Genomic DNA, 25783 nt, shown 5'->3' with positions numbered 1-25783 from the left:
CTATTCCCATGCGTAATTCTCTAAGAACCTCCGCTTAAATTAATTTCAGTTTGCACGAGACCCAGCCCCGCAGCGCCGGCCTGCCTGCGGCCAGGCAGCTCTCCTCGCCGTCTGCTGTCGGCCTCGGTGCGGCCAGGCTGTATGCGCATCCCCTGCGCCTTCCCGGCATTGCCCCAGAACGAGTCTGCTCTGTAGCTCACACTGTTCCCCGCCAGCTGAATCGTTACCTCACAGGGTTAATTAACGCTACAGAGCAGCAATTGTTAAGCAAACAAACTTCCCGGAGAAGCTAGAGATTTCAGTCTCGCCAAGTCTAAATATATTCGGCTTTTTAAAGATGTGACTGCACAACAGTTTAATCACATGCAAGTGCTACAGTTAAATATTATAATTTAAATATATGATGAACATCGCAAACTTGGAGAGGATCTGGGCCATCAGGAGGAGGAGGCGGGGGGCTGGAAGCAGTGCTAGTGCTCTGACGAGCCCGAGCCAAGCTGCGCTGGGCCGGCTGCGCGGAGCAGGAAGGATGCGTTTCCCTGCCAAGAGCACATGACAGACAGCAGGGAAGCATCCAGCACTCGGGTAACCTGGCATGGATGCTTTCTAGCTAGCGTTAGATGATCTCTGCTGTAACCCTTTTTCTTCCCCATCCAGTCCCTCTCCACATGGCTCCCTTTAAGCCCTGAGTCCCCAGCCAGTCCCTCACTTCTGCAAACGGATCAGTTTAAGGGCAGCATCACCTCCTCCCTGCCCTCATCACTCCCGTGTCATCCGGAGCATTTTCTGCTTCCTTCTGCTCCCAGGTGTGCCTAGGCCCATATTAACCGGGAGACACAGGGCTTCTCTGACCAGCTCATGAGAAGCCCAGCAATAATCAAGTTGTGAGGCAGTGCTATGAAACACCAGGCACTTTAATGACTGACGTGGTTTTAGTACTTAATTTTGTCTTCAGCTTTTCAAGCTAAGTCTGGTCTGGCACACCGGCTTGGCACGCATTACTCTGGAGCAAAAGTTTAGGGGGCAAAATACAGAGCTGCTGATTCTGCCCAACTTTAGAGCCAGTATCTGTATTTCATTGCTAACGGGATGGAAACACAAAACGCCAACCATTTGTACGCAGCCTGGATCACAGTCGATTTACAATCTCTACTGGGAAAGCTTTTCTTTCTGTCACTGTATTAGAAACTAACACAATCTGACTGCAAAGATTGCATTGTGCTCCCTGCACTCCTCAGAGACTACTTTTCCCCTAAGTCTCCCTTCAAACAGGAAGCTTCTTCTTTTTGTTAATACAGAAGCTGATGGAAGTTGACTAATGCTGTTAGCTATCTTTTGATCAGAATTGATTTGGCAGAAATTGAAATAATCAGCTAGAAGAAAACTGAAGTAGTACTATAAAAACGTACCCTAAGATTGAATTACTCTGCTTTCAGAAGCAGAAATACATTGCTTTGCATGCCATTTGGGTGGTGACAAGTGTCCAACATACCTTGAGGCATTCAGGAACAAACCTTCATCAGTGACCCTGTCTGGAACATGGGACAGCAGAGAGCAGTTCCACCCCCGTGCGGGATTTCTCAAAGGCATCCCAACAAGCTACCTGCTATTTTTGCTCACAGTCCACAGTACCGTGCCAGGGAAAACACAGCAGCATGCACACTGAGACCAAGTGTCTGTTTGAAGTAGGGGTGGTGAAACTTCTTGCACACACGTATTGACAATAAATACAAACTAATTATCCGTTCTCTTGCCTAAATACAGCTGCAGCAGTCTTGTTTACATGCAAGCTTCTTTAAACATTGTGCTAGCATTTTACTAGTCAAATCAATGCCAGATCTCTTACCCAGAGCCAGGCTAGGAAGGTAGAACAGAGGTTCTACGATCCAACCACGAGGAATGCACCAGCTTTTACTACAAGTTTTACACAAAACACAGCTAAATTTGGTTTGAAAGGAACTGTCCCCATTGGCCCATCTCAGGCTCTCACAAACAAGACAAAGCAGTGGATGCATCTGTCAGGTAATCAGCTGCACGTATCTAGCTTCCCTTCATGCTGGCTAGTGGTTCCCGGACCTTCGGGATGGACACATTACCTTTTCTTGCACAGCTCTGTATACCCACACCAAAACAAAATGACCTCCATAAATGTGACTAGCTAACTGCAGATACTGTTTGACACTGATCGTAGGCTTGTCTGGAAGCAGAGTACGACATGAAAACAAAGCACTGAAGTCTAGAAGTTAACTTGGAAAGAAAACGCTTTACAAGTCTTACCTGCGTCAAGGATGCCGCACTTCCTTTTTTCAGCTCTGAGAAGTTCTCACTCAGTTTTCCTCCTCCCTTGTTGCTTGAATTGCATTTATAGCACATCCACCGCATCAGGCCTTTGGTTACTACCCCACACTCTTTACTCAGCAGACACAGAGAATGGTACAAGTGGCCACAGCTGCAAAGGCAGGAGAAAACTTCCGTCAAAGCAGGGTAATGCAGCCTATCAGCACTACAGTTTGGAGAGGAAATCTCTGGTCAATGGAAAACAAGTCTGTTTGGCTACATACACACCAGCAGTGTGTACACTCCCTTCATACCTCCACGCTCTCCTGCAGGATTTCTAGCCTTGCAAAAGTACCAGCAGATGTGCACTTGCTGATGCAGTTACAGATCACAATACTAAAGGAATAATGATCCTGTTTTACAGCCACTTGGCCACAGACAGGAACATTAGAGGTGCCAGAGCACATCATCAGGGCTGCAATAGATCCGAGATGTACAAATATAGGCAAATAAAACCACAACGCTGCAATTATTTCTGGGACAACAGGTATCCGCTGGGCCCCAAGACTTCCCCAGCACAAAGCACTGTATTTGGCACAGAACAGCAGTAGGTCAGCTGGCAGCAAAACACAGTGCCCCTAGTTTTACTTGCTGCATCTAGTTTTCAGACCATTTACGTTTTATGAAGCTCTGCAAAGAGTTTCTGCTCTGTTTTACAGCATTGCTCAGTAGGGGCACACAGGTGGTTAAGGGTATCAGCAAGGACTGTGCTGTCCATGCACATCAGAGAATCACCTTCTGCTAACACATGCTTTGCCAGGAGAGCTGACGTGAATTGACAGCTTACCGAACTGCTCTCACAAAACTGTAAGGGAATTTTTTTCAGCTAAGACAAAGCTGGCTACATGCAAAGAAGTCTGGCTATGATCAGTTTGACTGGCCAGCCCATTCACAGTGCAAGGGAACAGGAGATACACACCCACAGGAACACACACCATTACTTAGAGAAGACCAGTGGCTTTTTTTTTTTTTAAATTTTAAAATACTAACATGAACACATCTGTGAATCTATCCTCTTAACTTTACCTGAAAACAATGATTTCATCAGCAGTTTCTTGCCTTCTTTTGTACTGCTGTAGACAAATGCAGCAGTAATCCTGCTTTGGGGTAAGCCCTCTAGTGACAGAAGCTCTTAGGTTACACAGGGACCAGTGGAGATCATGGTTTAAAAGATTCGTAGTTGTCTCTAGAAGGGTCTGTGTGGAAGACAATATGCAGAATAACTAAGTCATTTTGTCATCTTCACAGTGCAGAAAATCCACGCTGTTCAGTTCTTCGTAACAAGCAGCTTATCAGATTGCTAAGAACAAACCCAACCACACAAAATTGCTTATTTTACGTTTTGTAGCTGCTGTCTTCAAAATACTTATCTTTTTACCACAAGTTAATGCCGACGACACCTTTTCACTCCTAAATAGGTAGATAAGTGCTTTATTGATTTTTGTCTGAGAGCATTAAAAGAGATGTGGGAGAGCAAGCTCATCTTGTCATCTTCTGTACCAGACTTCTTTTCCTCTCTACCTGGTAAGTTACTGCATATAACCCCCTATTTTATTAGAAACATACAGATAAAAATCAAAGTCCAGTGCACTATCACAATTAAAATACGAAAGAACACTGAATCTCTCTCATTTGCTAACTCTTCCCAACTGAGATCTTCATTTCTAAGAATGAAAAGCAAAACACCCTTAGTTTTTAGTGGCCAGTGCTTCCTTAAGCAACAACAAAACGGGTATCAGCGATAGGTGCTTTGATCTGTGACTTATTTATGCCCTGTAATAGCAACTCACAAAAGGCTTCAGAGGTTGTATTGGTGGTTCCTTAGAAAGACAAAAATCAAAGGCAGTGGACTGGTCCATATAATGAATACACAGCCTTTACCAGACAACTGCTAGCAACAACAGATCAGAGAGCCTGTGCCGCTCAGAGCAGACCTTCCTCAAAAACTCAGAGAATCTCTCTTTACATTCAGTCCTCTACAGTAAAGCTATTTCCCATTTTATTTTTAAATTGGATGATGCTGCATGGAGGCCTGAGCAGTAGCTAAGATGGTAGCACTTTATAGTAAAAAGAACAGGAGACAGTGAGTTTGGAGGAAGACTACGCATTCTGTTTCAGGAAAAAATGACCTTTATAAAACGTAGAAGGTTGGAGACTCTCTGGGATTTAAGACTGAACAGAGAAAGGCAGGAGTGAGACAGGTAAAACGTAATAGCGTGACAAAAGAAGTGCAGCATTACCACTGGGAAATGGCAAAACAGACTAATTTAAAAGGCACATATTTAAAATCATGTTAAAAAAACAAACCATATTGGTTGTGCCTTTGACTCCCTAACTGCAGGATTAGTTGGAAAAAAAAAAGCAGGTGTTCATGCTTCCAGTACATTTAACATAAATCTCCACTACAGAGGTGTTCACATCATCACGTACCTGTCAGTCCCTTCACTTGTAATCTGTCTGCAAGCTACACAAACTCATTCCCCTTCCCCAGATCACACAACTATAGATCACTTGTGTGTCCATTTACTTTGCTTGCAGAGATAGCAAATCAGAGAGCAAAGCAGGCTAGACACTAAAAAGAATCCCTGTATTTAGGGGTGGACAGAACAGAAATGCATGCAACTTACTTGTTCGTAGTTAAAAGTGTCCAGCATTCCCAGGACAAGTCCTTGAATTTCTCCAAGTTTCCCTTTTCCATAAACTGGATCCTGTGTGAAGAAACGAGAAACGAGAAGCTGCATCACAGAACGTGCTAATTTGTTATTGCCAGCCCCCCCCCCTTCTTCCTCCCCTCCAGGTTGCCATCACACACAGAAGTTACGACTCTGGATATAAAGACACCGCACACACACAAGGAGGCACAGTAACCATACGTATCGATGCGAAAACTGGTGACTAGCAAAACCAAGTAGATGGCATCATCAATACTGATTACGGTACTTGGGTCAAAAGAGTTCAGATGTGACCTTGGGAACTTCAGGAGGTGCAAGAGTTGACTAGAGAATGCATTCGAGGAATATGAGAGGAAACAACAAGCAGCACCCCGCAGCAAGAGCAGAGGCACCAACTCCATCTGCGGTGCCACTTGGGGCTGGTTCCATGTGCCCTGAGCAGCTCTACTTCCATTTCCCCGTAGCACAAGAGAAGGGCTGGGCTACGAGTCACTGCCCTGGCACAGCTCAGCCAGCCTCCTTACGCCTGCTCCAAACCAAACCTCTCCTCCTCCTCCCCAGCCACCTCTGAGGCATCACTCAGCACAGGACAGGAATCCTGGCCTAGGGTGCATCTCCCGTTCTGGGGCGAGCTTTGTGTCTTTAACATAAATGGGAAGCAAAGAAGGGCAGAGAGGGTGGTTGCAGGATCTGCTACTGGCTCCTGCAGCGCTGTGATCCACACGGTGCTGCCCAGCTTCAGTTCTGCCTCTGTGGCCGGACAGCCTGATCCGCAAGAGAGCAAAGCTGTGCCCTTCCCCGTCCCAAGCTGGCACGCACCTGCCTATAATCAGAACAAGTCGACCAGGAACGCTTCAAAAGAGGATCAGGGGACTTTGTACAGCATACAAATTCCAGAGACTGGCAGTCATTGAACTGGACTTGGAAAAAATATTTTGCACTGCTGGGAGGCAGTGAAAGGCAAATGGGAGGAAGGCTGCTGAAAGCCAAGAAGCAGCTGACTGGTGGAATGGGCAAGACATGGGCAAAAGTAGAGATGGACTGGCAAGATGCGATAAGGAAAGTAACACCGAGGTAGAAAAGTGATGGAGGCATGGCGGAAACAGGGACAGAAGGGCCTAGATAAACAAGTTCTGGATTAGATGAATGAGGAAAAGCAGGAGCAAGGCTGATTCCACGCTGGGACTGAGAGCCAGAGAGAGGAGAATCAAGAGCAGAAAAGCAAGTTGGCAAAGAAGAGACAAGTAGCATGGAAGTTAGACTGCAAGACACCCAGAGAGAACACCAAAATAGGGACAGAAAGTCAGGCAGGCAATTCTGGACAACAGCTTTCACAGGAAATGTGATGGGGAGAAATGCCAACATGCAAGCCTAAATAAAACCAGCACTGAGTAGTATCACTTGAGTCCACTCAAGGCTGTAGATTTGGGATACACAGAAGAGCCTGACAAGCTGCAAAGGCTACTTTTTTTGCTAGGTGAACAGTTAGGCCTCAAACAACATTAAGCTTTCTTTCTGCATGTATAATTTAAAAGCAACAACATAGAAAGTACACTACACTGAGTCACCGTATGAATTATAGAGAGCAACAGAGAAGGCAGGACTCCCAACCCAGCATGTATGTACGGAGTATGTTCTTTCTGTATTCACCTGATACTTTTCTGAAGAACTCAAGTACATGGCCAAGGAAAGCCAAACAGGTAACCCAAACTGTACAGAGGCAACCATTTACACAGAGCAAATAAGGCTTCCCAAGCTGCAAGCTGCCACTTTCAGTGCAGCTTGTTTCTTTCCTTTACAGAGGTACAGGAGGAGGAAGAGGAAACGTGAACACGAGAGGAATCAAAGAGCCACCTTCAGAGTTGCAGAGGAAGGATGTGAGTCTGATGGCCACCTTTCAGATGCTCAGTTTTTCCTCAAGTCAGGCTTGATAGTCTCTAAAAAATCAGCAGATAGGAAGAGAATTGGCTTTCCTCTACAGAGGAGCCATGTGGTCTAGCAAAACCTTACAGCCTGGTAGTCAAGTGCAAGTGGCCCATGCACATTTCCTGCTGGCAGCCATTAAGGAGAGTGCTGCACAGTCCTAGGCTGCAGCTGTTTACCTGCCTTGAGAATGAAATCCAGATCTGTAAGTCCACATTCCTAGCAAGTTATAAAGCTTTCTTCCAATTTGCTGCTTTCAGCCCTCACAAAATTTACAGCCACAAGAGCCTGATGGGATCAATTACCTTCAGGGAGGAATATGTTTCATTAATTCCACCTTGTAAAATTTGTCTCTGGGATTCATACATGCTCTGAATGCACTGTATGGGGTGGCCCATTACTAGAAGTGAGTTGTGCCAAGTCAGGAAGAGAACACAGCTACTTTCCCCTGGCTGGTTATTTCCTCAGGGATGTGGCGCACTCACCATCGTATGCCAAAGCCAAACTCACTGCCCAGCATGGCTACACAAACACACACCTCGGGAAAAGTCGGCCAGTATTGGTATGCAAACCAGAGATGCTCATGCAGCCTCTGAGCCAGTTCTGTCTCCTCCATTTCCCCTTTTTCCTGGGACCAGGAAACAGAAATTTCTTTGCTGACAGCACTCACAGAACTGTGCTAATGCGCTATGAACTCAGAAAATGCATTCATGTGCAGCTGAAGCTTCATCTGATTTGCAAGGGGACAGAGTAACTCTTGTACGTAAAATTAATCCAGACACCTCCAGGTCTGGAAAGAAAAGGACAGGCAGGACCCTAAGCAGGTATGGGAAAAAAAATTAAAGAAAAGGCTTTTTGAATCTCTCTGCTTCCATGCTAACAGATTTTAGAGATTCCTTCCTTCCCTCCCCAGTATGGGGTTCCTACAGGTAGGATGTAAATTTCTGGTTTCTCTATTTCTCTGTTTTGTAGGATGCAACAGCTGGATCGACTTACAAAACATTTATGAAGGATTAGAGCTCTGTAAGGGAATTAACACTCAACCTTTCAGCCCTCATCAGACAGCGTTCACATCTGTAATGACACTGAATTTTTCCATAACGCTCAAGAGGATTCCTCTAGTATCACCCCTAACGTGGTTATTTCAGACTGTTTAATAAATAACGTTTTTGTTAAGGATGAGCAAGAACATAAATCTATTAATCTTTATTTCATATGACTTCAATAGTATAAAGTTGAGTCAATGCACTTTCACAGACAGATGCCACGAATCTACCAATTTTCTGTGAAAGCTGTGGAGTCTGGTCCCAGCTCACTGCAAGGTGCCCTTTAGCGCAGCATTTTGCTTGCAAAGTTAACATTTGCATAAGGTATAATCTCTAGGCAGTTAAGCACAGAAGAGGAAGAAAAACAGTCCACTAAAACTGGAATAATCTAATTCCTTTTCAGAAAAGGGAAGATAATCTACCTCAGTTTACTGATGTCATCCACCTTACAAAAACACATTAATTCCTGGGCAGCTGTTCTACCTTCCACACCAGCAGATCCAGCTCATCTATGCTCCACCACAAAAACCTGACCTCTGCTGCAACAGCTTTCGAGGGTGTTTTCAGACTTCAAGCACCCCTTGTACTTCTGGATTTCACAGAAATATCTTGAGAAAGAGGGCCCAGAAGAGCTAGATTAAGTATTCACTTAAGATCACAGTTAAAGTGGCACATCGGTAACGCTTTCAACAAGCTACACACTGCTCAGAGCCACGACAGCGCTGTTTGGCACCCGGGTTTAGAATTTCACGTGGCTTCAAGAGTCACTACGCAGCTTTGCAAAAGGAATATCCAACCTAGGGCTAACAAGAAAGAGACAACCTCTAGTTCAGAAAGCTGTTCTGGGGAAGCACCATGTAAGCATGCCGTGTTGTTAACCTTCCCTGCAGCTCACTTAAGTGGCATTCCCAAGCAATCCAAGGAAGCAGATGACAGATCACACTACGCAGGGAGGCAAAAAAATACAGTGCTAACTGTCTAACACAGGGGAAGTCTTGTTCCTGATCCCAAACCACCCCAACGAGTGGTCAAAACCCCTGAATATCTGAGCTGAGCACCCAAGACATGGCCACGCTATAAGACACGTTCATCACTGTTCACATCATCTTCCCAGCTGAGTTCAAAGCACCTTTCTTCCACGGGCCAAGCTGTGCGCTGAAATAAAACCTAAAGGAAAACTCCCACAGGCATCCACTGCAAGCCCTGAAGCAACAGTTTAGTAAAACACAGCTACAACACTATGGAAAGAGGGACATGGTTTAGTAGGCAGTAAGGGGATGGTTGGACCAGATGATCTTGGAGATCTTTTCCAACCTTAGTGATTCTGATTCTATGAAAGTGACCTACAGCAATGTTGGCCTCTCAGTCTCATAAAATCCCATTCAGAGATCTGTAACAGAAATAAAGGTTGGTATGAATGTCATGTGAATGGAAATGCATGTTTTTAAGCACAAGAACAAAGGTTTGAATGGTCTGCCTTGGTAACAAAAGACACTTTCCAGCTGCAAAGCTGAAGGTGTTAGGCCAAGCTCAGAAGGCTGCAGACCTGTGCAGAGCCCAGCACAGACGTTATCAGGAGACCCTACATCCTAACACGAGGAGGATGACAAGTTTGCAGGTTATCACACACCTGTAGCAGACTACAGATGTATCTTTAAAGCCTATATTGAAAACCAGAGAAATCATGACGTGCAGCAATCCAGACCACGATTTACAAAAGCTTAAGTGAGATTCTGAGGTAAAAATCCACCTTATAACAGCCAGCAACTTCTAAAGGATTTTATTAGGCTGCCCAGTACTAAGCAGTCATCAACAGAGGAACCCCAGAGGTGCAGTGAGGAGGTGACAGCTGACACCTTCTGTGCTGCCCACAAATGAGCATGGTCTGACCACTCATTCCCATACACCGTAGGTATATGCAAATATGTGAGTGAATAGAATCTATGAAAGAACAAGCACAAAGAGGCAAAATCAACTTAGAGATCTAATAAATCAGTACCATGTTCTCTTCCACAGGATCTTATACTGAGGTTTATAACACTATTTTCCCTACACCTGCTTTTAAGCTACAAGGTACTAATTACTAACTACTGCTTTGTGAAGTTATACTAATATTTGTTACCAGGAATTCAGTTCCTCTCCCAGAATGTGTTTATAAGTCGTCATCTCTCACCATTTTTTGTTGCAGCTGCACAGAAATGTTTGCCTCTTAAATCTCTGTTTTGTCAGACTGAATTTGTAAAGTTGACCAGGGAAATGGGATGAACAGGAGCAATCTTCCCCATACCTCCAAAACCGGTCAACAGATTTGCACATGCTATGCTAAATAATGCCTTGGACATTTCTGTCCATAGTAGCAGTACTTCTCATGACGCACCTTAGGCAATAGTGCCACCACACCAACCATTTCACTGTACAACTGAAATACATTTCACTCTTGTGTTGCCCCCAAGACATGAATTCCAGCCTCTAGCAGACAGTTTTATTTCTGCTTAAGAAGAGAGACTCTGAGAACAAAAAAGGGCACGAAATATTTGAAGACCTGGAAACAAGAGTTTCCAAGTCTTCCCAAGGGGGATCAGGACCCTCGTCCGCACTGCAATACCTCCCAGATGTGCTGTCTTCACAGTGGTCACTGGTTTGCCCCTGCCCACCTTCTGGCAATACCCAAAACAAACCAGGAGAGCCCCCTGCCAACCTCCCCACTTACTCATTCACAGCTTTTGTACCACTTCCTGCCTACATTAAACATCAAACAAAGCTCAACAGGAAACCATAACTAATGCTGCTGTTAAAATGGAATGAAACATTACTGAAGAGGCATTAAGTTTGCTTGACACTTTCTACCCCTGATAAAACAGTATTTTATTTGATCACCCTTTCTATCCACTCATTTATATCTTTCAATGTCTTTAATTATGACTTTTTCCAAAACCTGAGATTGTGCATAATATTAAAATCAAACTAATAGGTGCTACAGGTATGCATTCACCCCATGAAGCCTGTCCCCCTTTTCCACTTTTCCTTCCATCTGGACCAGAAAGTGAAGAGTAATTCAGCACCTTCTCAACCTTTCAATTGTTCCACCACACAATTCAGACAATTTCCCTAATTCATCTTCTGCATTTCTCAAGGTTTGCTATTAAATCCCTACCTCATCTTTTGTCTATTTTACAATTTAACAAATCAATTCTGCTTGTGATTATTCAACCCGAGACACATATTTGATATCACCTCTTTTGTAAAATGTTTGCTGCTCACTTAAAAAATCTCAAATTGTACACCATAACATCAACCAAAATGGCCCAGTTTTGATATCTCTCTCCAAAGCCTACAAATTTTAACGTTCCCATAACTGTCCGCTCTAGCACTTCATCTAAATGACTGTCAACATATTTAGTTCCAAGTTTTAAGAACTTCCCAGTGGCTTTACCTCTGTAGCAGTGCCTAGACCTGCTGGAAAGCAGCTCTGCAAAGAAGGACCTGGGAGTCCTGGTGGACAACAAGTTAAGCATGAGCCAGCAGTGTGTCCCTGTGGCCAAGAAGACCAGGGGTATCCTGGGGTGCATTAGAAGAGTGTTGCCAGCAGGTCGAGGGAGGTGATCCTGTCCCTCTCCTCAGCCCTGGTGACACCTCGCCTGGAGTACTGTGCCCAGTTCTGGGCTCCCCAGTACAGGAGGGACATAGAACTACCGCAGAGAGTCTAGTAGAGAGCTAGAAAGATGACCAGCGGACTGGAGCATCTCTCTTATGAGGAAAGGCTGAAAGAGCTGGGCCTCTTTAGACTGGAGAAGAGAATGCTGAGAGGGAATCGTATCAACATACACAAAGATCTTAAGGGAGGGTGTCAAGAGGATGGGGCCAGCCTATTTTCAGTGGTGTCCAGTAACAGGATAAGAGGCAACAGGTACATACCGAAACACAGGAAGTTCCATCTGAATACGATGGGACTTTTCTGTGAGGAGGACAGAGTGCAGGAACAAGGTTGCACGCAGAGGTTGTGGAATCTCCTTCTCCAGAGATATTCTAAACCTGCCTGGACATGATCCTGTGCAATGTGCTGCAGGTGACCCTGCTTGAGCAGGGAGGTTCGACTAGATGATCTCCAGAGTCCCTTCCAACCTTAACCACTCTGTGACTCCATAGTTGAGAGTTTCCCTTCAAAGTAATTCCAGCTTCTGAGATACCATTTTATTTGGTTTGCAGAAACTACCTGGTTTCACAAAGATGTGTGCGTTCCCATGTCTCCTCAGACTGCCAAGTTCTCCAGGCCATTCTACCAAGTTTTTCAACTTACTTCTTGCCAGCTGAACTTTTACAGAAATACTCTGAACCAGGCAATCAGCCAATCTGACATTTAATGGCCTAAAAATTGTTACATCAGGAATGTGTTCAGCTGCTCCCAATAACTGAATAGCATAGCTTGGTAAAACTTTGTGCACTCTCTTCTTCTTTTCAGAAACTCACCTGCAGAATTCTCTGTAGGATTGAGGGAAGAGCGATAAATGCAGCCATGTTGTTCAGCACTTGCATTGTCAAACTCTTCAAGGCTGAAATATCATGCATAAAAATCACCAACATTCATTAGGATTCAAGGAGGGGCATCTTTCAGATTAAGAGTTTTATTTCAGTTCGTGTTTTCTAGTATGAGAACCATTTTCACCACTTTTGTGCACGTTTTCTACTAAGCACATGCAGCTTTTTGCATCAGAAAGTATACATAAAAAATGTTATCACAATGCCTCTCCTCCCCTCCTACTTCCTACCTACAGTAAATTTTCACATCTTGAGACTTTCTTTGTAACACTGTCATTCACTTTTCTTACTGCTAACAGAAGTCAACCTGCATCCCTAGTTCATGTTATAATCCCAATGACTCCAGGATTTCCTAGCATTAACCTTTGCATGAAATGTCTTTTACCCCTCCCTCGACGCCCAATTCCCTAAAGTAAGAGCCAATAACTGATACATGCAGACACCAGCAATTCAGCTTCTTTGTGGGGATAATTAGATAGCTAGAGCAGTTTGGGAGATATGCACATTAGGAATGAAAACAAAAACAGTTCTGTGGGATCCAAGTGTGTTACATTCTCACCATTTCTGATATCACTTCAGATAATCTCTATTCTGCAGGCATCAGCTCTCGAAATGGGTAATCAAGAGGGCATTCTAAATTTAGAGGAAAAGATGAGTTGAGGGAAGAGGGGTGATTTTTATTTTTGGCTTATCAATCCATCCCCATGAATCCAGATACAGCTAATAGTCACTGGAAGGGAAGAAATAGAGGGAGACCAGACAGGATGACAACCATCATATTTTCTTGTAACATGTTGTGATCCTTAACCATGCATGATTACAATCACTGCGAAGTACAGTGCTGTAATCAAGAAAAGGCATTATTCTGTCCCAAAATCCTAGTTTCTAAGTCCCTTTCAGGAGTACTACTTTAGATGTGCTAATGACACCCACAACTGACTCAGGGGGGTGGAACTGGAGTAGAAAATTTACTGTATTTTCTACTAGTTTTAAATACAATAGACAGATGAAGAGATACCGTAACAAAAAGGCTAGGTAGGGAAGATGACAGTGTCATGTCAGAAGTTTCCAAAGTTTACAAACTTAATTACAGCCTAGAAAGCCTTCATACACACTGTGCACATTTTTTTTTTTTTTCCTCCATAGAGACCATCTCAATGGAACCAGCTGATCAGAAGAGGCTGTGGTAGGGTCCCTCTTCCACTCAAAGCTAAAAACAAAAATTACCTGACAGCTGCAGTCTACCCAACTGAGCTCCAAGCCAAGCTCAGTTCTACAGCCACTGCAATTCAGATCTACTGCGAGAGCAGGGAATTTAGGAACTGAGTAACGAAACTGATTTTCTTCTATTCAATCAGTAGAGGACAAAAGACAGCACACAGGCTTTGATTAATATTTGGGGTCACAAAAGAATCAAAATACTTACATTCAGCATACCGATACTGCGAAGAACCAGACAGTTTCTGTGGGGACATCATAGCCTCCAGTAGGGGAAACCAGAGTGCCTAAAATAATTGAATGCAACGAAAAAAACAGTAAGAACATAGCAAAACTAAAAATGAGGTGTGACCAGTATCAAAGTCCATTTCTGAAGGCTCACTTGCACATTCTGAAAAACAAAAATACATTCTTATGTTTTCACTGCAGTGGAATAGAACTGAAATATATTAAAGTAATCAGAAAGTACTTGTGGATCTGCTTTCAGTCTAGATTGCTCGTATATTAGAGCAAGATACTGTTTGATTGGATCTGAGCACAGAGAAGACCTTTGGCTCCTGTTGTTCCTTCTTCTTTCTAACTGTTTATTTCCTAATATTTTGACAACATAAGAAATCTACTTCATTCACAGTCCCCAACTACTACTACATGCAAGATGCAAAGTCTCTGACGTAGAGACTGCTTACGTAACAGACAGCACAGTCACAGGTCCGCAAATGGAAAGAGACATATAAATTCCCCAGTTGTGAGAATTCACGTGATATTGTACGTGGGAAGCTGGCCCTTCATCCAGTGACTAGAGTCTGATCTTTCTTGGGCATCAACAAAGCAATTCCACCAGGTGGAACAGAACCCAGCATGAGAGAAAACACTAACTCCAATTAGGCAGGCCATAAGCCCTCTCTGCACTTGTAGTCACCTCTTCAACAAAAACACAGCAGCTGTCTGTTGCACAATGAAATCATTTGACAAAAGAAACTAAGCAGGTCACCTCCTACACTGGACAGCACTAAGAAGAAGTGACAGAATTCTTGACTTCCAGACATGTCAGATCTTCAGACACAGGAACAACATTCTCAGTTTTGAATTCAGTTACCTAAGTTATGCATGCTATTAGGACTAAAAATAGGTTCTATGCCACTGACATCAGCAAAATGAAAACACAACCTCAATACAAGGCGTACCCAGTTCTCTCTGCAAGAGCTCAGGCAAGCTGTATTGTCTCCACCCCTTCAAGACCAGGCTAACGTTAAATTCAGGATTTTTCAAGTATTCAGAACAGCAATATTCTGCAGCCACAGCGCAAGTAGCATCAGCTTTCTGCCAGCATAAAGATGACACCAACCTAAGTATGCCAACGGCTTGATGCAAGGTTACACAAGTAATGATCCGTTGCTTTCTTTAGTGCCTGATTAACATTCAAGCCAAAATTTCAACTAAAGCTAAAAATGGGGAAAGGATACTATCTCATCTCCTTCTCCACTGCTAATATACACTTTATTTTGTGCTTCACATGTGAGGATTTCTCTCACGGGTTTAAAACCTGAGGCAGCACAACAAGAACACAAGGCAGAGCAAAACAATGGCTGCTTGACACATATCAGTATGGAATAGGTGGGGAAAGGAAAAAGCACGTGAAGAGAGAGCTTCTGGAGATGCAGAGGCCTTTGTTGACTTTAGTGATATGGCTTTTACTCTCTTACCTCTTGCTGTTGTTGGTTTAAGTTGTGTGAATTCCTCTGGCAAAGAGCAATGGTTTTCATTAAGGTATCTTCAATGTTTTCTAGCAAGGGGAGTTGTTCTGAACCTAAATTTTTGGGGAAAAATAAATTGCAATTATAGAAATGACTAGATACATTAACTCCCAATCATTCTACAAAATAAAATTATGCTGTTCATCTAAAAGCTGTTCCCTACAGTGAGCTACTGCATTATGAAGACAGGTCCTGATTATTGGCACGCTTTCAGAATGCGGTAATAAATAGGGCATATAAGACCTTTCATGTAATCAAATAAGGAAGATTTTAGCTGTAGTTTAGGGTACAATTAAATAACAAATACAAGCACTGCATTTGATTAGGTGCACCCTTGAATCCTGGGGCCAGTGAAGAGTGTACCTGTGCATATATACTCATTTTCTGTAGGCAGAACATTCTTAATTCTCTGAGAAGTCTGCTTAAAAGTCGCAATCAAAAGAGTTAACAGGACAGCTGACCATACACAAAATCAATCACAGTTTGTTTACAAGATTTGACAGAGATTAGAGTGAAAGAATAAGGAAGTGTTACCAGTATAACTACCACAGCTACGTGAATGTCAATTTAAAAAATGTCACTGCAATACCTAGAAACCTGAAAAAGGATCTCATCATGCCAGTTGTCAAACATGAATTTTACATTTTTATGTTTATCTCTTTTTAAAAGAAAGTGGAATTTAACTTGGTAACTCTTACTTTCATCATCTTGTGTAAGCATCAGCAACTTGCTCTGCAATCGCTGAAAGAAAGAGAGAACTCAGAACAGTAAACTTGCAGAATCTTGATGGAAGTGTTTTTAAAAAGGCATGGTTACTAAGGCTCGCCCTTATTTTATTTCCCAATATAATAAGTATAGTATACATTTTTCTAAATATGGAAAGGAAAACAGAAACTGAAACATTATTTTTGATCCACAAAAACAAATTTCAGTATCTATTACCTAGTAGATGTTTAAAGACAGCCTTCAGAACAAGCCAGAAAAATACACTGAACTGCTGAGTCTGCAGACAACTCAACATATTGTTTTTTGATAGAAGGTAAATGCTTCCATGCATTGTAGTGGGAAACAAATTGAGAAACAATGACTGTCCCAAACCTTAACACAGGACACCACGCTGACCAAGAGCATGGCAAAAATGCCACATTCAGGATTTCAGCGTACAGTACCTCAAGCATGACCAGAAAGGCACCATGGATATCTCCCTTCTTCTCCAGTAAATATGAGGAAGCTTCATGGAGCTGATGTTTCTGGGTTATCTAAGTCAAAAAAAAAAAAGTGAAAATCTATCTCAAGAAATCTGCCAGCATTTGTTTACTCCACAAAACAGGGACAACTGGATGGTCAGAGAGGATTTTTGTCTCCATGTGTTCACAGGCACATTAACGAGTCTGAGCACTGAGCCAGACCCCTGCCCCCACCACTCCTGGCTACACTGCGCTGTTTCTGAAGTTGCACTATTGCCACCACCAGCGTTAAAATCCTTAAATCTGTATATGTACACGTATAAATATCCAGATCGAGGATAGATGATTAGTTAAAATTTTCATAAAGTGAAGAAACAGTCACCCTCCCAACATTAGTCAAATTTTCACAGAATCGCAGAATATCAGGGATTGGAAGGGATCTTGAAAGATCATCTAGTCCAATCCCACTACTGGAGCAGAAATACCTATTTTGGCAGTGTTGCTATCCAAAATCCCCTGTCTACATCATTTCAGATACCTTCAACACATTAATCAGCATTAATGCAGACGATCTGTATTCTGCAGTTACTTGGTAGATTCAGCGTACTAATAGCCTTTTCTTATTAGCCCTGAGACTAAATTCAGAAACAGGATACTAAATATAGCTAACAGTGGTGCAGGAGAGCAGTTTAGCAGCTCAAGGGGCCAAATATCTAAGAACTAATCCGTAACTTTGGTAGGAGCTGATGCGAATGCTTCCCCTAGCCCCTGTCTTTACACATCTTTTCTACCTGGATGGTTTCTTCCAGCCTGCAGTATTCCAGAACTTTAAGCGTCTCCAAAACGTCATCTGGGCTGTACTGACACAGCAGCTCAACGAACTGCTCTGTGATGCAGGGTGGCAAATGAATCAAGTCTTGGTTGATGCCTTCTCTGGAAAATAAAAGACACAGGAGACAAGTCAAATTCTAGTTCAGAAGTTTGACTGGAAAGAAGAGTTTTTAACTCAGTTGTGTATTGTCTCTTATACTTTATACAAGTAAAAAATATGTCTGTAAGAGAAAAATTATGCTGTCTCTACTAGTTACTAGTGCTAGATATCTGTTAGGAGGCATTTCATTTGTTCCACAACGTATTCTACTGATGCTTCAGTATAAATTAGACTATCAAAGACCCCTGTGAAACAAGATCCCAGCACAGACGCTTCGTCAGCAATTCTATAGCAAAGACATGCAAAGAAGTCACGTAATTTCTTTGATGCAGCCTTACGGTCTCTGAGTAGTTTTTTTAGAGATGCTGATCACCTATTTTTCCTATAGACCCTCTCTGAATATGCTTGAAGAAATATTGCTTTCTGCTTACTGTTTCTGAAACTGTTCTTTGACCTGCTTTATCACATTTTACTGTTTCATCTGCTAGAATACAATCCCCTCTGCTAATTCATTCAGATATAACTTCATGCTTCTTTTAGGGAAACATCCCTGTTTTTATTTAGTGGTAGTTCTCAAACCGAACAAAACTAGTGAATTTTTGTTGCTCTAACAGAGTCTAACTCCATGCACACTATGGTTATCAGTAGAGCACATTTCCAACTGTAAGAGTTCAAACCAGACCCTGCATATTGTTTAGCACCAAGAAAAAGGCTGCGTCTTCTCTCAAGGGTTTAGTAATCGGCTGCCCCACAGAACCATATTAAACTGGAACGAAAAACATCTGCCTCATCTCCCTGCGTGGGACCTGTTTAATCAGCACAAGCAGGTAAAATCTCCAATTGCTGCTGTTTCCCGCCCTTGCTGTCTCCCTGATCTCCTCTAACCTGTCACAAGTGACACTGCCAGGATGGTCAGGCACTCAGCAGTACATGACACTGTTCTCTTCTGGCTAGGACTGTGGATAATGCTGCCTGGCCGGAGCTGCTCTGAAGGCCAGACTAGGGTTTCCCTGCCGATTCCAGCCTCGATAACTTCTGTAGGCAAAGCTCAGATCACAATTAAACTCATTTATTAAAGCTGTTCCTCTAAAAGAAATTTCTCTAAGTCCCTTCCAGCAGCAGCTGTTGGCACTGTGCTGGTTCGTGCATTGGCCATTTTCCAATCCCTTGGCTTACTGAGTAAACTTCTAACATGGGGGAAACAGAGAGCAGAACTCTGACCAGTCCCATGACTGTCCCTGTGTCCTGTTTTCTACTCATCTTGTTTCTAAAGAGCAACAAAAAGCAAGAGATTTCCAAGAGCTGGAATGATACAGATGATCCTTTCTGAGAGACAGACGTAACACTTGCAACCCTTCAAAGTGTACAGCAACTCACCACCACTGTGGAATAAACTTCACATAGCAGTTCTAGAATTGATGCATTACATAGTGAAACAACAGAAGTTTACCCTCTGTTAGCATATTTGTTAACAAGCCTGTTCTTAAGCCTGTTCTGAAGCTTGTGATAGGAAAGAAAACAGATCAAGGTATATATTTAGCTTTGTTACCTTTCTGAACAGAAATTTGTAATCAGAAGGTATGTGGACGTGCAAACCCCATAGCCACAGGGTGGAAAAGGTCTAACATACGACACGACCCTACCATTTCCTGGGAGCTACAAGAATTATCATCATCCAAGAAAGACCAGGAGAACACCATGCCCCTAGCAAACCTGAAGAAGCTTATTGTAATCACAATGTCAACTGCTTGATTAATAAATGGCATTTGCCCAGAAATGAAAGCCTAACGCAGCTATGGATCAGAGTGTCCAAAATATGTACACATTTATACAAAAATTGCTATCCAAACTATTGTGTTCTGACATCAAGTAAAGAATCCAAAAAAAAAAAAGATAACCTCCTGCATTCACCATCCACTCTTTCCACAACACAGAGCCTATAAACCCTGTCAATACCTGCAAGAGAACAAGTGTTCTACCCTTTTTGCTACTACACTGGAGAGAGACAAAAAAAAAAAAAAAAAGCACTTTGTCTAAAATGATTTCTGTCTACCAAAACTGGAAAAATGGCATGTCATACAATTTCAGTATGAGAACAAACTTCTAGTTTGGAAATAACTCTGGCACCCACTATTCATGACTTATGAGCAAGCCAATCTTTCCTTAACTATTTCACTTAAGAAATCCACAAAAAGGGAGAAAGGAAAGAATGCAAGATTTTGATAATGTTAAAAACTAAGCAATTGTCCTGAGACTTGCAGGTCCTGCTCAGCTCAACAACCTGCTTCATCTTCAGTATAACCATGCCAAACAGTTCCTCTGCAAAACTATTCTCTGCCATGGTCTTTTCTGGAAGGAAGAGATCGTCACGGATTTCTCACAAAACCTTGCACAGCTGAGCCTTGCCAGAGTCATGGTCAGCGAGCAGAACCACAGTAACACCCTATAAGATTTGGCATTTGTTAATACGTTAATAGACCCAGAACACTGTGTTGTTAAATATGTGTTGGTACAACACATGAATTTGCGCTGCAAACAGACATGCTTCATTGCAATTTTTTTAGAAGGGAACTTGAGAAAGTGGAAAGGTGGCAAAGGCTGTGATCAATGAACTGAGCAACATACGCTACATTCTCTGTTTTCTGTGACTGCTTATAAGATACGAACCATAAGGACATCTGGTTTTAATTTCCCTAAGCAATTTCTGTTAACCCTGTTTCCTACCTTCCCCCTTCTAGCTCCTTTAAAATAAATCTCCAGCAAAATTAAATGGGCCAAATAAATCCCTAATGCGATTCCACCAACTCAGTATAGTTATACTAGCATGATGAGTCTTGTCCCCCATATGATCAAGCAATCATTCGTATTTGAGACGTTAAAGCTCCTTTGCTACTCTAGAATCTTTATTCTAATATTAATTTTGCTCAGAAAAAGCATATAAACATTTAGATTGACAAGAGAGAGATGTTTTCAGAAGAACCTAATCACTATTTAATGTAAAGATAATAGTGCAAAGCAGAGGTGTATCTGCAGATTAGGTCTTGCAAAGTAAAATTACTCCATCCTCCTGTGTCTCCCTCGGCACAGTTCATTTTGATACAGTTCAGTTCAGTTTGATACGTCTTCGAAGCAGACAGCCTCAGCGCTGAAAAGAGACCACAGAGCCTTGAGTGCTATGAAAGAGTCCCTCCAGCAATCTAGGATCTCTGCTTCTCCCTGGCAACACAGTTTAATAACAATGAGTTAAACTTTGGGCTTATAAGACTTTCTTCAAGGTTAGTCGATGCCATACATGAAGTCATAATATTTAGCAGTATTTTGTTCTTTTATGCATAACTTTCTTGCTTATCTTTTGCTTACTGAATATTCTGGCAGCTACATCACAGTCAGTACAAGGTCTACCTCCCTTACTCGGGATGCTGAACATTATACTGTAGTGCAGAGAATTAGAGGACTTTGAAACAGATGGAAAAGGAATGGCCACAAACTGCTACAACGCACATGGCACAGTAAGAGAGGTCATGTGGCCTCACACAGCTTGCTGAATCTTGGGGTGTCGGAGATAAAAGCAGAAATCTTTTGAAGGATCAGATATAGGAAGTTGTTTCCTACACCTGGATTTAACATATCATACATGTTGATTTTGATTAGAATAGAACTACAGGAAAAACGGTTGTATTTAGCTCTGTGGTAGAGCTAAATTAGATATGTCTATTACTCAGAGATTATGGAAGCCACTCTACGCACAAGATGAAAATACAGGTTAATTACTACCTTCGCTGGGTCTCACTTGCTGCAAGCGATATCACAGCACAAACAACAAAGTCTTAGTTAACATCCAGCTGGGTACCATCTCTGCTTAACTACTATTTAAAAACAAGAACAGAAAAACTAAATCATCCAATTTCTCTCTTATAAACCAAACCAAAATATTTTCTCCGCAAAATTTTTCTTTTATTTTGACCTTTAAGTAACACATTAGGCATGGGATTTAATCCCTTCCATACAAAGATGATTGTAAAACCTAAGGAAAATCCAAAATCAATTATTTCCAAGCTAGCTTCTAAAGCACTGGTTTTTACTTAACTTCAACAAGAGCTGAAACACTGACACCACATCAAAATTTAAGATCTAAATTTAAGATATTACCTCTTCCAACTTCTCCCCCTCATAAAGCACAATAATCTGCAACTAATTGACAAAACAGGCTTTCTCCTTAAATAGCACTAGCAATTGCTAGAAGGCAAGTGGAGCTGTGCATATATATCTTACAAAATAAATAAGTAAAATCAAGGCCTTACAGCATTTGAAACCAATTCAACAGAAAGAGAACACTCAGTGCTGAAATACTGAAAGAACAGGAGCAGATGGAGCAAGTAACTAGTTAAGGAGAAGTTTGCAGTGAAATATAGCAGCAATTCCGAAATGATAGAAATGAAAAATGTCAATAGATCAAAACACATCTCTATTTATGCTAAATTTGGGCGGCTTGGTCAAGTAATCAAACCAGTGAGTGCCTGAGAACAGAAGTGACAGTTCATTTGCAGGGTAACCATTTCACAGCCTTCCCAAAGAAGCTGTTACGACAATGCCTGCCCTCCCACCAACGCTGGGGAGGCGTCACATTGCACGTACTGAAGCCCACACCACTTCCCAGTTAGGAAGCCAGGCGTGGGCTCTGCTAAAGGACGCTCCCCAGAAAAGTGTTATTTCTGTGCTATCCTTCTCACCTTTGGGCAGTCTGAAGAGCAAGTCACCTTTTCTAAGCCCTAAACTTGGATGTAGACTACGTTGATGTAGTGTTCCAAAGGAATGTGTTTTAACCCATGTAGTTTGCCAATGGTCCAATTTTCTTACATACCTCGGATCAAGCAGACTCCTTAGAAACTGGAAGAGTAAGAACTGGTCCTGAACAACAGGAGGAGAAAGTATTATTACTTTAAGTAATTTGCTATAAAAAAAAGCGATTCCCGAATTATATCCATTGAACAAAATACTGTTCGTGTCTGGTGACTGCTGAAGATGGTTTGGCTAAGTAATTATGTACTACTTTCTTTGAGAATGCTTGCTGACAACTGGTCTGTCTGATCTCTGAATGCAAGCCATGCTGCACTCCCAACTGAAAACTGCATTACCAAGTCATACAAACAGCCACTCAGAGATCATACCTTACTATGGCCAGAACATCACCAGCAGGTGCAGCAGTTCAAATGTAGCAATTCCTTCAGCTGAGTATATACTGAGCCACTTTTCCTCCATTTATGACACAGCAACAACTAAACATTGCCCTTGGCAATCATTCCTTACAAGAATGGCGACACTGCTGTAAAGAAGTGCCAACACCAATGAAGTTTGACACTTTACCTGAAGGTTTGTAATGATGCTCTCAATCTGCTCGCTGAAGTGGATGGCTACCAAGTCAGCTGCTTTACATGGGCTAAGTAGCAGCAACTCCTTTGGAGAGAGAAACACAAGAAAAATTATTACTTTTAATTTTATAGACAATGTAATTACGCAGTATCACTGAGACCATTCAGATGTACTGTAACTGTATCTTTGCCTAGATGAAGCCTGTAACTAAATGCTATCGTACAAAAAATGATTATGCAAAAAAAAAAAAAGGATAGTTTACAAAAAGACAATTTTGAAAATTGATGATTTTACTACACAACAGGCCTTATAAGTATGCAAAACTCTTCACACACTGAGAAAACATCTCAGTCCTAAGGTGAGAAAATGATTTCATCAAATTTTCTGAAATTCCATGCCACCTCCATGCCAATTCCACTTGACTCCATGCCAGCAAGACCAGCTAGTACCAACTGGGAAGAGTTCCAGCAAGAGAGAAGAGAGAGGAAACAAAGCCATCAGTTGACTCTAGGGCATGTCTCAAGTGTTTAACTGGCTTGAACTGAACCAAATCAGAGGTTTAACAGCAGGTTTCCTGCAACAGTTAATTTCCCTGCTATCTGTTCAGACATGGAAAAAAAATGAATAAATCCTTTATAGAATAAAAGGAAAAAAAAAACCACTAAGATGCTTGTGGATTTGCCTCCTGTCAAGACTGATCTAAAAGACATCATATCATACAAGTTTACACAACCCAGAATTTTCTCTCTTGGTGCTTCCAAATGCATCCATGCTTCCAAATGAGAAGCAACTGCTTCAGACCAACATTGGGTAGTTGGCAAACCTTCACAAAAGCCCTTGCTAAGCCTACAAATGAGAAAACAGTGCTCCATTAAAGAAAAACAACTGGTATGGGAGATGAAAGAAAAACTTCATAAATGTGTATGTGCAAGAAAAAAAAAGTTGCTCAGCTGTAGCTTAGCCCCCAGACAGATGTAGCAGCCAGCAAATTCAGTGAATGCCAGCAACAGACCATGGTAAAGGGAAGAAAGGAAGTAATAAGGGAAGAGCATTGCTATTCTTCCGATCTACAGGACCTCTCCCCAAGCTCTTTAAAGAAGAGCTATCATAGAAGATGTATGTTGTGAGGTTTCCAAAGCAAAATTTGTCTATTTTATGTAAACCAGTTCCATGGTGTTTGACTTCAGAGCTTTGTTCCAGAAGCCACGGCTTTCAGTTGCTTACCCAGTACTCAGAAGCATGACTCTTATCTGACAAGCCTAGGCAATCCAAAGGACCTAGAAGATCTTAATTACAGCAGTGCAATGAGAAGCATGTAGAAAGGATGTAGCACGACAGCCTTACTTTGTTTCTCTCTCTGTACAAACCCTCCCTGGGAGTTTCCAGGCATGCTGAGTACAGGACTGAGTGGCTGGAGTCCAATGGTCCAGCCTTCCAGCAACGGACTGCAGTTCTTGGGTCAGTGTGACCTTCAGAGCTCCCCCCAAGCAACAGATTTTAGGCTTGTGTTTCCAGCCTCTCCCAGGTTTAAGAGTTTGTGACTATGGCACTTCCTAGGCAGACAGTCCTTGAGGAGACAATACTGACACAAGTCACGTGGGTCTGAGGACAAAGCGACTGCCACAAATAACACTGATCAAAGAGGTCTTAGGCTTTATTTTGAAGATAAATATCATGAACAATTGCCATGTAGGAAGATGGAGAAAAATAAGAAAGGACACTGATCAGAAACCCCATTTTCTATTACACAGCAGGAAAGAAGTACTAACAGGAAAGCCTCTTTAGAGGCTTCCAGTTTCAACTGAAAGTGTTGGCTTGCTATTTTGATAAATCAGAAGAAAAAAGGACTGTTGGTCAAACACCTGAAATCATGGCACCACCCTAGTAAAATGTACTATCCTAGTAAAATTTACTATTTAAGTCTTCTGAATGCTTGAGAGCAAGATTAATACACTGGAAAAGAGCAAAAGGCCATAGTAGTCAATAAGCTGCTAAACCACATGAAATTTCATATACTGTTCACCAATCGTTGAAAAAGAAAGATGCCGAAAAAAGGAGTTGTTGATCTCAGTTGCAACACCCAAAAAAGGTGACCCCACAGAACTGGTTATTTGCCCAGCAGCTTTCTGGAGGAAGCTGTGAAGGAGTGTCATTAAAAGAGAGCAGCCACAGAATCTGCAAGGCTGTTGAAATTGTTAAGGCAGGGAATTGTTAAAGATAGCCATGGACAAGTTGAGAGGAGTATTTTCTGTGGTTTGACAAACTCAGGAAAAGTATGCAGCTCTGACAATGGGGGCACTGGGCACTTCTGGTTCTGTACAATAATAAAGAACGAAATAAAATTTGTTTTTATTGAGAAAATAAAACCAAACAACTCACTATGAAAAGCTGGCAGTCTTAGCCTATGACGAGTTTATCAAAACCAGTACAGCACAATGGGAAACAAGAAGGGCAACCCAGGACATTTCTGATTTGTCCTAAGACACCCAAGCATGGAACAGCAATCGTAACAGCCTCAGACTGAATCGACCCAGCAAGGAGACACATTTGTCACTGACAGAGACACAAACCAAGACTTACAAAGGGAAGCTCGCTCACTCTTAAGGCCAAGCAATTTGGGCTGTATATACCAATACCAGGGTAACTCGGTAGGAGAGAAAAACAAAGCAGTCAGAAGGAAGCAGCAAAGTGGACAGCAGTTTGTTCACAGCAGTTTGTTCAACTGGGAAAGCCCAGCATGGATCCACAGTTGCTCTGGTAAGACAGTAACGTGCGAGGCCTCCACAGCACAACCATCACCACTAGCACT

General features: G+C 42.3%; 1 protein-coding gene across 1 annotated transcript in view; it reads right to left on the bottom strand.

Moving 5' to 3' along the window:
• The window catches only part of VPS8 (VPS8 subunit of CORVET complex), a 77450-nt gene that overhangs the window by 9785 nt on the left and 41882 nt on the right, over positions 1-25783 (bottom strand). Inside the window, exons 33-43 of the mRNA XM_067002096.1 lie at positions 22969-23058; positions 22466-22512; positions 17465-17606; positions 16656-16745; positions 16185-16227; positions 15436-15539; positions 13941-14019; positions 12446-12528; positions 4965-5045; positions 3364-3533; positions 2278-2449 (exon numbers count right to left, since the gene is read on the bottom strand). Coding sequence (XP_066858197.1) covers positions 2278-2449; positions 3364-3533; positions 4965-5045; positions 12446-12528; positions 13941-14019; positions 15436-15539; positions 16185-16227; positions 16656-16745; positions 17465-17606; positions 22466-22512; positions 22969-23058 — 1101 coding nt within the window. The remainder of the gene's footprint in view (positions 1-2277; positions 2450-3363; positions 3534-4964; positions 5046-12445; positions 12529-13940; positions 14020-15435; positions 15540-16184; positions 16228-16655; positions 16746-17464; positions 17607-22465; positions 22513-22968; positions 23059-25783) is intronic.

The sequence above is a fragment of the Anser cygnoides genome, chromosome 9 (genome assembly GCF_040182565.1).
Source record: "Anser cygnoides isolate HZ-2024a breed goose chromosome 9, Taihu_goose_T2T_genome, whole genome shotgun sequence".
In the NCBI taxonomy this organism is placed as follows: domain Eukaryota; kingdom Metazoa; phylum Chordata; class Aves; order Anseriformes; family Anatidae; genus Anser; species Anser cygnoides.
This window is presented reverse-complemented; position numbering and strand designations above follow the sequence as displayed.